Raw genomic sequence first — 16,667 nt, forward strand, 5'->3', positions numbered from 1 at the left:
CAATTTTGGTTTATCCATGCCAATAGTTGGCATTTGGATTTTCATTCTGCATTTTCTAACTTTTTTAGCTGTTAGCTTTTTGCTAAATATTTAGCATTCACTGCACTTACAATTTACTAAGACAGAGATTTTGAGAATAATGTGGTTATATTACAAAACTTAATTGAGAGGAAAGTTGCTAGATTATGAGAATACAGTTGTAATAGTATGAGAATAAAGTCTTAATTTAATGAGAAAAAAGTTTCAGTCGCAGTTTCACTCTAATCTAAAATCTTGAATCAATCTAAATTTTTCCTGAGAAACTATGAAACCATTTGGATATCATGCAGATAGACAGTCGACCACTACCAAACATTCCCTTTTTCACAAAAGGTGCAACTTCCTCCAAGTCTGTTTGGTTCTTCTTTCAGAATAGATAACGTTTCTCGTACAAAATTGTCATTCATTAATGTATTCATTATAGTGAAACTGTTTTGTAATTTGTAAAACCTTATGTATAACTTAAAAAGATGATCAACATTCCTCATTTTAATATAGGCAACAGACTGATCTTGATATTCTCCATCTTACTCAACACTTAACCTAAAATTCCCAATTGAAAATCATGAACTTGTTTCTCATAATCCTACAACTTTACTTTCAAAATCTCATATTACGTTTCCCCTTTAAGTGGCCCTTATACTCAGACTTTACAAACATAGCTGCTAAAAAATTAACTGGAGCCTCTGATATCCTTATAACATTATAACTGAGGCAGTAGCAGACATGAAGTGACCTTTGACCCTATGACCCCACCACTGCTTTTACCGTCTATGTGTTTGTTTCTTCTCCACATCAGCAGTGTTCCCAGCAGCAGCAGCAGGAAGCTGACACAAACACAGCCCACGATCAGGCCCGTGTAGTCCGGCTCCTGTGCCAGCGTCACCTTGCCCAGGTGCCTGATAGAATCCGCCTGACGCCACTGCAAACGGTAAGGGGTGGGGGGGCACACGGTTAACGATGGAGATGTTAAAACAGGAATTAAATACAACTGTATCCGCCTACATCCTGTTGTGAAGTCAGAGGTCAGGCCTGGCAAGATCAGCCCGGGCTGGGTACATTTCACCCGCGTACTCCATGTCTATGCACTATAAACTTAAATATCAAGCATTACATATTACTTTTACATGTTACTCTCAAAAACACAACTTTATATAGACATGTGCAGATAAGAGGCATCCCCAGGTCATCATTTGCCAGCCTGTAGTGAGCAGTCATGTTACCAGTCGGTAATGAGATCACCTTACATTAAAGTAAGAGTAGGACATAGTTGGTGTTTGTGACGATAATGTCACGCTTGAGTAAAATGGCACAATTCAAGTTAGCTCTATGAAGTGGAACTCCAAACTCCTGCACAGTGGAATTTAAATGAAATGAAGATAACCTGCTCACTCTCAGCTTAATGGTGTGTGGCTGAATGAACAGAGTAGAGGACAGCACACAAAATAAATGTCAGAACATTGTAGAGCTATTGTTTTCTTTGTAGTACTGTAGTAAAGAGTACTGTCCTGATACACTACATACTATTTGGTATAAGCACAAGCATTTAAAAGCCTTGAGTAGGACATTCAGACAAATGGTATGCAATAAGCAAACACACACACACACGCATGCACGCACGCACGCACACACACACACACACACACACACACACACACACACACACACACACACCCACACACACACACACATCAGTCTGTTGCCTCAGTCTCGGGGGAAGATTACATCATTGATATTGCTTCTACCATTATTAGGTTTAGTGGAAATTAGGTTTTTTACTGCTGCTGCAGATGGGATAGTTTGTGTGTGTGTGTGTGTGTTTGTAGGTTAGTGTTGCTAAAGGATATTGGCTGAGCCTCGCCAGAGATAAAGGATTTTCTTCTAAAGAGCAGTTCACAAGTCAACAGTGATGAAGCTGATAACGTCTGGTCTGGAGCACGAGCGTGTTTTGCCAGAAGGCGACCACTGGATATTATCTTGAAGGACGATATGAGGATGTCTGGAGCTCAGCATCTGATATCAACTTGAATTATAAAGGTTATAAATGTATATATATGCAAGCTTATAAACTATTAGGGTGTTTGGACAGTTGTTTGTTGCAAATGCAAAATTGAATGAGAAAACTCAATATATAACTTATTCAAAGGAACAAAAATCAGCCACGTATAGGATATTAACCAGTGCATATAAGAAATGAGTGCCTTAAGTAGAAATACTTCAGTTGACTTCATGCATTACAAAGTAATGTCTCCTGACATCCCTTTGACACTGAGCCAGGACTAGAGGAAATGATGGGTCACTGAGGATTGTATCTTGTCGGAAGTCAGTGTAGAACGACAGGTCTGCTCATGAACAGTCGTGTCATCACACATTAGACTATAAACAAGATGCTGTACCTCTCCAACGATGTTTTTATCTCTGTAAAACTATCTGTCCGAAATAGTTTATCCTGAAACCCTCGCTCCTCTCTGACAACAAAAGCTGTTATTCACTGTTGATATTTCCTGCTGTCAGATGTCATTTAGCTGCTGGGGATGTGTTGAAATGGGGTTTAGCTTTGTACGTGTTGGCCGTCATCTCAAGGAAAGAATCAAAATGAACAGAACAGAGCCAGAAACATGTGGTCAAACCTTTTTTACTCCAAAGTTTATAACAGAAGGATAGTACAAAGCGTTTTACTGATCATAAAGTGTAACCAGTGTGCATTGTTGCTGCATATTAAGAGAAATTAGTAGGAGAATAAAGTTAGAATTTAATAAGAAAAAGTCATAATATCATATTTTAGGAGGTGCGCAGCAAGGAGAAATCCTGCTCCCTGCAGTTCAAATCCTTCTGGAGCCGACATCTTGAGCCAATCTCATTGTTTCATGAGAGACAACGAATTTCCTTCCTCTTCCACAAAGAGGCAATTTCCTCAAATCTGCGTGTTGCCCTTTTCAGAATTGACAGTTTCTTTCACAATATTTTCAAAGACCTGATACTTATGGTGATGTGGTGCTGATGAGCAAAAACATGAAGTATTACGACAAGAATAACTTAGTGGTAAGCTACAGAAGCCTCATTTTAAGGCAAGAAAATTAAAGCATGGTCAGCTTTTCCTATATTCTCCTCTAAAATTTCACATGGACTAAAATGATCACTTAATTATCTTAATATTACAACTTTACTCTTGTACACTTACGACTTATTCTCACAATATTATGACTTTATTCTAAAAATCACAGATTCATTGCCTTTCTGTGGCCCTCACACTCATCGTACATGGGCTATCTGACAGATCCGTCTTGATTCAAATGTCTTTAACAGTAACTTGCAGACATGTTGAACGCTGGGTTTCTGTCCTTTTGCTCTTCTCACGACTCACGATGCTTGACTTCTATTCCAGTGACGAGACAGCTGGCTGCTGATCCCCTTCACTCGACCCTTCACTCGACACATTGCGTAATAAATTCGCCCTGAGCTGTATTTTCTGTTTTTTATAAGAGGAATGCATTAGAGCAGGAGAGTTATTGAAGTTTCCTGCCAATGATCTGGAACACTGGAGGAATGTGGTGCTTTCCATGAACTACATTTAGAGTTTGTGATGAGTGGTTCAATGTGACAGAATGATCCCGTCACTGAGGGGTCTCACAACAAAGTTTGCTTTATTAATTATTAATTATCAACCTTTTTCATCATTGAAGGGAAAATAAATTGAGTAAAATTTAGAGATATTAAGTCAAGTTGGAACATCCTTTGCCCGTCTATCATTACTGTGTGTTATGTTATTTCTGAGAGGCCTCTTCGTCCTCGGGAGCAGGTGCTGTGATGTGATATGAAACCTTTTATTGCTGAAATCCTTTCTGCGAGCCCCATAATATAAACAAAGGGGAATTTTCATATAAACGCATTAGCTGCGGCTTAATGGATCTCTGCTGTGTCTGTATGTGTGAGTTTATGTGTGATACAGAACATCCAAACCTCTCGTGTTTCTTGTCTCATATTTGTGATCACAGAACTGAGGTTATAGGTGTGAAATCTGCTGCCATCGCCACAAAAATCTTCAAATTAAACACATCATCTGATGTTTTATTGAGCTTACAAGCATTTTTTATGAAATAGGGAGTATAAGACAGGCTGACACAGATGTGCGCACAGGCTCAAAGAGATATAAATAATTTGACCTATAAATCAAAAGAACACTGCTTCAGGCTACTAGCAGTGGTATGAAGGCAACCCTGCCAAGATGCATTGTTATTAGAGGAGCAGCTATGTTCAGTAACCCCGTAGCTATAAGCGTGTAAAGTATATTGTGTATCTTCATGGAGGGGGGATGGGACATGAAATTATGTAAAAATACGGGATTATCGTGCATAAATCAACAATGACAATGTAAGGTTAGCATGCTAGCTACCAAGGCATTTTTGGTGTTGGTGTTAAAAGTTGTGAAAATAAAAATACCATAATTCATCGAAACCATATTAAACTAAGGTATTACAATCGTTATCATTTAAAACACTTATTAAAAGAGAAAATACTACATTTGAGGGTCTATCGAATCCCTTTTGCAGCTACCTTGCCAGTGATTCACAAGGCATTCTGGGAAATTTTCACAGCTCTCGGTTTGGAGTGTGGGTCTGGAAAATCTCTGTTTCAAGTAAAGCCCTAACAGTTGCCCCTACCCCTCCACCCCAACAACAATTGGGACCCCCTACCCCTACACGCGATCATGCAAAACACAGGGCCAGAACTGACTAGGGAGAAGGGGTGAAATGGGATTGAGCCTGAAATCCTAACCCGCATCAATCCTTTGAATTTGTGAACACCAGCCTAAATGTCCTCACGTCAACATGTCCTCACAATGATGGTATTGAATCAAAATTGGCCCTAATAACTATAGAAAGACATGCAAATACACACACACACACACACACACACACACCTTGCACTGTCATCCAAACACTGCTTAAAACACTTCACGCTTCTCTCCTGTCAACATGCAGGAGAGCTGGAACAAGATATCGGTTGACAGGAGTAAGGAGTGTTTTTGTGTGTGTGTGTGTGTGTGTGTGTGTGTGTGTGTGTGTGTGTGTGTGTGTTTGTGTGTGAGAGTGGGTGTGGATTTGAAATTGTGGTGAACTGTGTGTCACTTTAGACGACAGGGAAGTAATAATTAAAGAAAGTGACTTTATTGACCAACTGTCGGAGAGGTGGTGCACAGGATCTGAGGGTGTGCACACGGACAGGTGTACGTGCTGAGCTGTACACCTGTCTCTGAACCTCTCTGTATGGCTCTGTCTACATCTACCTCTTTATTTGTGTGTTGGCGTCAAAGTGCATGTTAACTAGAAACTAGGCAATAAAAGACCTAAAAGGTTTGATCTGTGTGCCTCACCTCCACCTGCAGCTCTTTTGCAGTGGCGCTCTGCAGCTCGTTGGGAACGGTGCACTCCAGAGTGTTTCCCACCAGAGTCAGAGTCTCACAGCTGTAATTGGAAACAGTCAGGACCTGACACTTCATCGCCTCCCTGTCCATGCGATCACCCTGCATTGGAAGAAAGGCGTTAGAGAGAGAGAGAGAGAGAGAGAGAGAGAGAGAGAGAGAGAGAGAGAGAGAGAGAGAGAGAGAGAGAGAGAGAGAGAGAAAGAGAGAGAGAGAGAGAATAAGGGGAGGAAGAGGCAGGAAGTTTGGAGGAAATACAGAAAAGGGAAGAGGAAACAGGTTGAGAGAGAGAGAAACAAGAAAGATGATGTGAGATCAACACAGTAGCAACAAAATACCAGCATTGCAGAGAGCGATTACTGTTGAAGGTCAAAGAGCATTGCTCTCACATGGTCAAAGGTTTAGAAACTATTAAAAATGCTTAATAAAACAACTCATTGAACAAATTAAAGTCTGTTGTCACATGTTTTTTTTGGTGCAAACTCAATAAGCTGTGAATGTGATAGTGACATAAACAGGGGCTACAAAGTGTCAAAACTCTAGCCTCTACCATGGTAATCGACATTTAATCCAAGAATTTGAATAGTTTATTTTCTTCACTATCATCATTCAAGTTTCCACGTAACCTGGTGGAGGGGTGAACACGACACAAGGAAGAACACATTGAATTTTGGCACGAATCGGGATCAGGGTGTTTTGGAATATTTCCAGAAAAAAAATGAATGGATATCGATAAAAAAACATTCTGGCACATTTAGAGGACTGATGTCAATAAGTGTTTCTCCTGAGTGCCATTCTAGTTCCTGAATATGAAGTTGTATATATGCAAAGTCCAAAAAGTTGAGTGCCTCATTAAAAGATTATTTTTAAATCAACAGATAACAGCTGAACTATCGTGCAACAGCTAAAATGTCATAATTTTCTTTTTGCACGCTAATAAAGTCTAACACTTAAGTCTGGCTTTTAATTTTTGCTTCAAATCAGAGATAACAAAAGTGCAGAGGAAGTATCCTCAGTGAAGAGAATCAGGTTGAAGGTGAAGCACAGAACAGCGAGTGTGAAGTGAACTTGTCGGCGCTGAGTTCTTGTGACTCTCAGTGGGACGAACAACAAAGAGGTCTGACAGGAAACACACACAGCAATTGTCCACATCACTGAGTGTATGTGTAACTGTGTTGGTGAGTGTGTGTAGTTTGACAGGAATCTGTGAAAGAACAACGCAGTCTGCTCCATTAACTCTCAGACTTGCTTGATCCCCCTCTTTCTCTCCTCACTTATTTTTGTTTCTTCAGTCCCTCTCTCTCTCTCACACACACACACTCACAAATACATAAACACACTTGCAGCAGGAGGTAATATAGAGAATGATCACATTCCTTGCGTGACAGCTTGGGATTTTCCAATTTGACACAGAGTGGAGGCTTGCACCTGTTCCTTCACACTCTCTCTCCCTCAGTGAAACACACACACACACACACAAAGACACACAAAGACACACACACACACACACACACACACACACACACACACACACACACACACACACACACACACACACACACACACACTGTACGTTGGCAGTCTACAAACACACTAATTCACCCTCTTGCTCGCAATTAAACCTCACACAAACACACTAACGGGCTCCTCCAACACAGTCCTCACACTGCGTTTCCAGACTATGGGTGTGACAACTGTGTACAAAACACACAGAAGAGTTATTAAAGTTACACAAAGTCTTGACAGCAAAAACAGTTAATCTAAATGAATGGTTACAAAGATAATTAGTAGTGAGATGTTTCTCACGCTCAACATTAATTGATCACCTGCGATAAGTAGCTGGCCACAAGCCAGAGTCAACAGCTCGGTTCGGTCATGTGTTTATATGCCAGTCAGAGATAATATTCCTTTGTTTGTCTGCTATTGACAGCCATTATGGGCCTGCAGCTATCAGGTGGGGCTAAATGAACCCAGCACTCTGCCCTTTAGTCGGGGCCAGAGAAGAGCAGGGTTATCAGATGGCATTAAATGTGGCCTTTTTTGGTACAATGCATGGTGCCGTCCCCCCCTAGGTCTGGGCTGGAGGGAAGGATGAAGGGGGGATAGAGGTTAGTTTTGCGGATTTAGCATCAGGGCCAAGGTCATGTCTGGGAAAGGAGAGAAAGAAGAAGAAAGAGGGAAAGAATAGATCCCCAGCGAGAGGTTCAGCACAGCTGCCACAAGCCATCAAGCTGCAGTTGACAAAGAAGAGAAAGAAAGAAAAGAGGAGAAATATGTTTTTCATTGTGTTCTTTAAACAGACTCTGGGGACTTTGGTGGCCTGTTTGAAAAGCAGCATTAATATGTCAAGAGCTTTGACCCTGGCAGCCAGAACAATGCAAGTCAAGAGAGAGAATACACAGAGAGGCAGAGCAGTGGAGGAGGGACGGGGAGGTCGGAGTGGGGATGTAAACGATGGGAAACAGACTCCACTTCCTGTTTTTCTTTCAGTATTGTTTCCTTCCCAACTTGACCTGAACTGCGGATGACTGCAAGTGTGAATGTGTGGATTGGGAACCAAACTACATCGACTTGGTTCCATATGATGAATTAAAGTTCTGGAACCACACAACACTGCATTCAAATAAAGTGGCATGGTGTTTACAGAAGTAAAGAAAGGAATCTAGGGAGTCGTCTGTTAAAGGTTTAGCACGTGTGCATTTTAGTGGCATCTGAAGGTGAAGACGCTCTCGCCTCACCCTCCCTTTCCAAAAATGTATGAGAATCTACGGTGGCAAAATACCTTCTCTCAGTGCAACATAGAAAAAAAACCCGCTCCTGATGTAATTTTTTACGACTCATCTGAAGGAAACAAAAATTTAATTCATTCCATACACTATAATATGAAAATGATATCCATTTTCTGCTGATAGATCCTGTGAATCCTACACAGTGGACCTTTAAATAAACACTGCAAGCATCACATTACAGACCTGTAGCATATTTGTAAGGGTCTGCAGGGCGCTGCAGGGTACTTTGGTTTCAGATATTACACGGTTCAGCTCTTATATCGCCCGTGTTGTTCCATGAAGCAAATTTTAACTGTTTTAAATTTGTTACAGCACATAAATAGAGATTTTCTTTCTTCTCTTTACAACCTTAAACTGCATGATTGGAGTTTCTGTAGGTGTCCTGTGTTTCTGCAGGAGTCTGCCCACGCAGGCTAGTACTGCTGTAGCTGAACCACACCTCTGATCTTTGCTATTTGTGCAGCATCGAACTTTGATAACAGTGAAAAGAGACAACGTGACAACAACTACCTGTCATGAGGGTTTCAATTGTACAAGCTCCCTCACCTTGAGCTCCACTACGCTCTTGTTGTCTTTGGAGGTGAGCTTGGGGTCCTGGAAAAGGGGGTCTTCCACGTAGATCAGGTCCCACTGGTCTGTCGAGTAGCCATCCAGCACGAACGCTACCTTGGTAAACACCGGCGGCTGCAGGGCGAGCTTCGCTAGAGAGGGCGTGGTGCACTGGATGGATGTCCTGTTCTCTCCATACACACAGCTCTGGAGGAGACAGGTGGTTGGGAACCAGACAAAATCAACAGAAAAATATGCAGATTAGGAAAACTGAACACAATATGCTGACAGTGGGTGAGCAGTACACCCTGGACAGGTTGTCCCCATATTATAGGGCCATCACACTCACATTCATACCTAGGCTCAATTTAGAGTCTCCAATTAACCAAACCCCATTCTTCATGTCTTTAGACTGTGGGAGGAGGCTGTACCCAGAGAAAACCCGCACAGACACAAGGAGAACACGCAAACTCCACACAGGAAGACCCCAGAAACACCATTTGTTGCTGTGAAATGACAGTTTTATCCAACACACCACTGTGCCCCCTAGAAGAATATGGTCTGAAAGCTTATTATCAAACTAAGTTTTACTCTGAAAGCTCCCTGATTTATCACATAACCTTTCCTACTTGCTTTTGCTTAGAATCTTTTATTGTAACTTTCACATGCACAAACATTGTCACTGCTGTATTACTACTGACGCATCATCACTGCTACATGTTGAATATCAACTTCTACCCTCACCTAGAGCCGACTCAGAGACAGATCTTCTACAAACCCATCAACACATTACTATATTACTCACGCAGTAACTATTCCAAACAGGGGCTGTGGACTTATAAGGACATGCTGGACTCAGTCCATGGAGCCCTAAAGCTGTGGCCACCACTGCTGCACTAAGAGCTGTTCCTCTATGTATTCAAAGCTTGGTGGCGTTCGACTCAGTATGCAAAAGTCTGAACTGAAAAATGAATGGTTGTGATCAATGTCTTCATTTACACTGATGAGTCCCAGCCCATGCTGCTCTAGAGCTGTTGGTCGGTTTATTCAAAATGCATTCATGTTCTGAACATCTCACACGTCTAAGTTGCACTTCACTGGGCCTGCAGAAACACACCTGCAAAGTTTAACGTAGACGGGATGAACAGACAAATCAAATATTCATTACTATTCCTTATAGTAAGATTAAGTGTGAAAAAATAAGCAGGCATTCATACATATATGGAATAGACAAATACACCCCCTCTCAACCTTCCTATGACGTACAGAAACGACTGCTCCCCCAGGTTTTCAGTCAGTCACTCTGGAGAGGAGCCCAGTGTTAATCCTCAGATTGCTGGCTTCATTTGTAGTAAAAACGTTGCACGAATCACCGCCTGTTTTCAGCCACTCACTGTCTTTACACGCGTGGCCTGAGGGCAGAACTGCGCTTTATCCCATGTTGGATTCAGCCCAGCTAGGCCTCCTATCTTTTGTGTTCTTTAAGACCCTAAGCTCGAGACAGAAAGCTCAGAGAGAAGAAAACAATCCTTTTCTTAAAAGTCTCTTATTATTGAGGTGTGGCAGAATTCCATGTTGTTTACTGGCCAATATGAGGATTGATATGCTGAGGTTGACTTCTACTGTGTTTGCATGGCAAAGGTATAAACATTACGTTAAATTTAAGGGGCCACAGAGCCAGAGTTTTGCTAATTCGAAAACCACTGAGCTCAAATGAAACGTGTGGCAGATGTCACAGATAAACATGTAGAAATCAGCTGGATACCAGTTAGATGCTCAGTTCTAATTATGACTAATTTATGGACGACTTTGATGCAACTAAAATACTCCAGGGTATAATTTTATTTTGGCCCCTATCAATGAATACATTTTCGTCTTTGACACCTTTTGAAGGTTCAGTGTGTAAATTATAGGTATTGGCAGCAATTTTATATAAAGTATTCCCAGAGATGTTTTCACTAGTGCGTTTCCTCTAAATTGTACCAACTGTTGTTTTCTTTACCTTTGAATGGGCCATTTATATTTGAATACTTCATATTTACACAGGTAGCAGGTTCTCTCTACAGAGCCTGCCATGTTCTTTACAGTAGCTCAGACTGGACAAACTAAACACCTTTGAGGTTTTTATGACAACTGAGGGTAACCACAGGTTCTCTTTCATGTTTGAAAGGGGAGGGTTAAGTAATGGCGGTTCAGCTGCAACATGCAACTTCACCCCTAGATGCTCAATGTCCTTTTGTTTAGCACAAATCTCATGCTTTTATGAAGGTGCCAGAGGGTTTTCCATTAGCTAAGTAGAACATGTTTCCTTGTGGTGTTAACTCTGATTGAACTACCTGCATTATACTTGAATCTTGAGGGCGGGACATGTTGACAATTGGGCAGAAACAGATAAAGATTGGACCTGTGGATCTTACAATAATTTCAGTTTCAAATCTGCCAAAATATAAAATGTGACTCATCTTGCCCTGTTCTGTTGTCATTAAGACATGTATTACTATGTACATGCCACCAAGACTTAAAATACAACAACAGAAGAGTGTAAAACTGTCACTCTTACACAATGTGGTAGACAGTAACCGTTTTACAAAAAGAGTGGGAGAAAATTTGTTAATGTGGTCGACTTGTAAAGGAACGACATCGAGATTGGATCGGATCCAGGGCAACTTTCCCAGAAACAAGAAATCAATAGACACACTAGTGGGAAGATGACAAACAATGTAGTTGACATTACTTTGCAGAAAAATAAACCGTTTAGTTTATAAAACAATATATTATCCGTCCTGGTCTGCCTGTCAACACACTGTTTAAACACTCTACACATTTTGTAGTTTATGTCAAGACTCCATAATTCATACTTTCAGTAATCCTGTGGTTAAACTGAGGCCAAAATAAAAGTTTGCTTTATATATTGGGGATTTTCCTCTTTGCATGCTAATTATTCCAGACAAGAGATAAAAAAGCTGTTAAAAGTGTGACAACATCATATTCGTCTACACAGGTGCACTTAGAACAAACCAGACCCGTTTGGCTGCACACTGGGAGATCAGTGTCGATGTTTGTGTTGTGGTTACAGCCACACTCGTCTGTGTTTATCTTCTGGGTTACAAAGGCTGATTTGTCTCTTCAGTTGAAATCGCTCAAGGAGAGGAGCTTCAAGGAGTGAGCTCACGTCAATGTGCCTATTGTGACTTTTGAATGCATTAAATACTATTTTCAAACTGTTGCTTAGTAGAGAGAGAAGACTTATACTGTTGCTGGTCATTGAATTGATTAATTTACAATGTGTGACTGAGCAGGTTGGGCAGGTATAAGAAGGTTCGTGGCTTTGAATCTGGACACATTGGCTTTAGTCAAGATCAAGACACATAAATTATGGACTTCATGACTCACTTTATTTTCTACCATTGAATTGTCTTGCTGAGTTACCTGAGATACAGGCCTGCTGCAGACTAGAGTATTAACAACTATTGACCGATTTTTAAAACGTGGGAGACCACAGACATAATTACAGTTATAACTGATTTTTAATCTTATAATCTCACCACACACATACTGTTTATAGTCATACATTTTACACTGGTGATTCCAGAGTCTTGAAATTTCAATTTTCACTTTCACAAATTTCACTTCACAATCAAACTTGCGATTATATTATTATCAAATTATCAAACATGTACATGTACATACATGTACAAACATTTTAGATCGGGATGCACCCACTCAATCGGTAGTATTAGGATTATTGCTACCCCCAACACTTCAGGATTATTTGGCAACGAGTGACCTCCAGTTGGGAACACCCCCGCTATTGAGGAAGGGGGCAAATTGGGTCTAAAATCGTCCCTATTATCCTCTAGTGTGCAGCAGCCTTTACAGTTTAACTTTTCATGATATCTTGTCAACAATATCACAGCTGTTCCGCAATGCAAATGCCAGTTTGATACGGGGTGTTTAAGGTTCTTCTTCCTCTATGACCTCAGTGTGCAGTTTGTTGTAGTGACCTGGTTTGAGCACGACTTTCTCTCCCTGTTGCGATTATTAGTTGTGTCATTAACCTCTTGGGATGTTAAATAGATACTATTTTAGATGACTGAATAATCCTGAAAACATTTTTTTATTTTAAGTCTTAACATTTTGGGTGATTCCCAATGAGTTCCTCTTCCCTCACTTAAACACCCACACATATTCACCCCAAAGTAAATTAATTGTTAAGTCAGCAATGTAATAAAATAAACTAAACTTTTGACCACAAATTAGAATCAGTTAATTTGTGAGTCCCTATAAACTAGTTTACCAAATTTTAAAGCAGAGAGACCACAACTGCCTTGATCTTTAACCGCCTAAAAGTAATCATTTCATCCTTGAGTCAAACTAAACCTTTTACCATATTTAAAGGAATTCCCTGAAGACAGCTTCTGTTTTTTTTTGTTTTTTTTACATTTAATGACTTGGTCACCAGTTACTTCAATTGTATTGGATTTGGCTGCTATGCTGTAAACTCCTGAAACTCCAAAAGGGGTTGTGGACTTAAACGCTTCCTCCATCTCCATGGTGGTGAGTAGATAATAAGGGAATCACATTTTTCAGGGTGAACTATTCCTTTCCGATATTTTACAACTTTCTGGGATTTCATCATATATCAGTGGTTTAAAGTCGAAAAAACTGCTGCAATGTGTATTTCCATGTCCTCTCTTCTGCCTCTCTCTGGAGCTGCAGACAGAAGAGGCTGTTTTGACCTGCCTCTACAGCCCCTCCTCTGATTGACTGGCTGCACTTTGAGTGACACGTGACCAGGCCTCTCACCGGTCTCTTTCTGGCGCATTTGACGATCTCTATGGTAAACACAGCTAAAAGTCACATTATGTTTGGAAACCGCTATAGCAGACCAGCCACATATTTACAGTCGGTTACAACAGGATGTTTCTGAGTGGTAAGTTACACCGTTCTCATGTTTGTTCAAGTTTTGGCAGGACAGTCGGCCAATGTAGGAGTATGGACATATTCTCTTCCTTGCATCCCTCCACACTGCAGTGTTTCTTCAGTGTTGTTTGTTGTGGCTAGCCTGTGGTAGCTAACAAGTTGCTAGCTCAGCAACATGTCTACTCTGTGTCGCGTTAGGTCTGGAGGGGGTGGTGGTGCAGGTGACGTGGAGTGGGGGTGGTGGGTTCAGAGGCCGGACTGGTACCAGCTGGGTGGGGCTGAGAGACGAGTGCGTTCCCGAATGACATCATAAGGGGGAGGAAGTACGAAACGTGAAAATGTATTTGACACAATATGGACCCTTTAAAGTCAGTTGGAAGAGGCTCCAGCTTCTTGTGACCTGACACAGAGCAAGCAGGGTAATTCACTCATTGATTAATTACTGCAATATGATTTTATTCATTCAGTTTTAATTTTCAATATCCCATATTCAGGCTATTTGGACATCGATGCGAGAAGCAAAGAAGAAATATGGACCCTGAGGCCGGACCCGTTGGGTGCCACGGCTCTGATGAGTCAAAAAAAACAAGACAAGTTCTACAAAATGGCTGAAATGTGACCTCCGACACTTACCGATTTCTGACTCCCTGCCATTCAGTAGCAGCAGCTCTGTGTAAGTGTTGCTGAAACTTCCTGATAAACTTCCTCATCTGACTCCCTGGTGAGCTGTAGGAGCCCAGATGGACGCACACACATGAATACACTCATAGTACCATGCGTATGCAAATGCCTGAACACATGCATTAAGACATAAACACATTAGAGACACACACACACACACACATGAATAAGGTGTGTGCATGGTTGTGTGTGAGGCCAGCACGAGGTTGCCTTAAAACAACAATCCAATTAACCTCCTCACTTCTGAGCACCAAAAATAACTGGGTAGAAATTTACTGTAGGGCCCCTCCCCCTCTTCCCTGTCTCCCAGGGGTTCAGCGAAAAGAAAATATCCTGTGAATAAGTGGAAACCTCAGTCAATTTCATTGTTCAGCTGATGTCTCCTCTCATTTAGGCGAGAGGAGGTGAAGGGCAGTGGGTTAGGAGCAGCTGTAAATACAATCGCTCAGAAAGCTGGCAGAGAGCGGGCCGAAAAGGTCTTACTGCGGGGTGATGAGAGAACCAGCGATCCCGAAAAACCTCCGCCGTCCCTGAAGTATCATTAGCGTAACAGGCTGCGAAAAAGAAAAGTCATAACGGAGCTCCCACATACACAAACGCTTGTCAAATCTAGAGTGATTTATGCTAGTAGAGTTTTCCACTGTTTCCTACCACGCTGCGCTGTGTTATTATTGACTTTGGACTTAAGGTCTCAAGAAAATCTGTGCGTTTCGCTTATCATCTTGTTGTCTTTGGCATTAGATGTGTCGGTAACTGCACAGAACATATTTTGCATCTTGCTCCCTCCTTCAATGTAATCCGCAGAACACAGAGCTGTTATGTATGTACATGCTACATACTTTTCATCAGTGCCACCATGTAAATCCTATCCAACAACCATTTTTTTATCAATCAATCAATCAATCAAATTTTATTCGTATAGCCCATATTCACAAATCACAATTTGTCTCATAGGGCTTTAACATTGTGAGACATCCTCTGTCCTTAACCCTCAACAAGAGTAATGAAAAACTACTAAAAACCCTTTTAACAGGTAAAAATTCGTACAAACCTCAGAGAGACACATGTGAGGATCCGTCTCCCAGGACGGACAGAAGTGCAATAGATGTCAAGTGTAAGAAAACATCATCAAGATAAAGGTTTTAACAGCAATGATGAGGGTAAACATTTTGAAGGATAACTTCAAAACTATATGTCAAGCAGTCCTGCTGCAATCATAGTCTATCGTCAGCAGCCAGCAAGATCATGATCCAGCATCAAGATTGGATGCCGCTATAGTCCACAGTCATTGTTCACTGCTGCCAGTTAGGATCCATCATCCTCCATTTAACAGTGGCCAGGACATCTCACACAAGCGCATTATCAGAAATCTTAAATGTAACAACACATCGCAAAAGACACCAACGCAAACACAACCACAACGGTACAATGGAAGTGTGCAACAACGGATGTTGACAACAAAACGCGCAGATTACTTACTGCGGTCATGGAGTGTGACTTATATGTGTCAAGTGAGCTGTTGTTTGTGAAAACCTGGACAAGTCTACAAAATAAGTAGATGTTTCCTGTTTACACGACAACACATGGCTGACTTCTTTTATGGCAACTTCCCTGTTTCACATTGATACCTTTAAAACACATTGACACAACCTAGACTTGACGTGTTGGCCGATGATCAGCTCTACTGGAAGCAGTTAGAGCTTTGATGCATCTCGCCTGCTGACATGGAGGAAAACGTTCACTTTCACTCACTCCCCCCTCCTCAGATACACCCCCCCAGCTGTGTGTGTGGGGCATGGGAAAGGAAAGAGGGTTCATGAGGGATTCAGGTGTCAGCTGGAGGGATTTGGCCTACTGGGATGAGTTAGGAAGAGGAGTCTGACACCGAACAAGCCAGTTTGAGAATGCAGGCGACAGGTGCCTGGCTACAGTGAAGAAGGCGCTAGTTAATCCAAACCGCATGAGATAGTGCAGCAACCCTAGTATGAAGATTCCACTTTCTGCAGAGGTTTGTGAGTTTCTTCTGATGACTTTTTTGCTGTTTTTGTATAAGTGCTGCCCTCTTTGGCTTGTGTGACCATACCAGCTTTTCACGACAGATCGTAAAAAAAAATCTCTTTCATGTTTGTGGGAAAGTTGAGATTGGCTGAGACCGGGCTTTACTGGAGATCTGAGAGGCAGATATCAAGTCAACACTGGGTGTTTTCTCTTTTTTTTCATGCCCTGGCTCCAGCTGAGACCCCTGAACCTTGGCTGTTGACTTT

General features: G+C 41.5%; 1 protein-coding gene across 1 annotated transcript in view; it reads right to left on the minus strand.

Moving 5' to 3' along the window:
- met (MET proto-oncogene, receptor tyrosine kinase) overlaps positions 1-16,667 on the minus strand; it is a 70,196-nt gene that overhangs the window by 14,935 nt on the left and 38,594 nt on the right. The window contains exons 11-13 of the mRNA XM_061077145.1: positions 8,797-9,006; positions 5,414-5,563; positions 808-961 (exon numbers count right to left, since the gene is read on the minus strand). Coding sequence (XP_060933128.1) covers positions 808-961; positions 5,414-5,563; positions 8,797-9,006 — 514 coding nt within the window. The remainder of the gene's footprint in view (positions 1-807; positions 962-5,413; positions 5,564-8,796; positions 9,007-16,667) is intronic.

Source organism: Limanda limanda, chromosome 8 (assembly GCF_963576545.1).
Source record: "Limanda limanda chromosome 8, fLimLim1.1, whole genome shotgun sequence".
Classification (NCBI taxonomy): Eukaryota; Metazoa; Chordata; class Actinopteri; order Pleuronectiformes; family Pleuronectidae; genus Limanda; species Limanda limanda.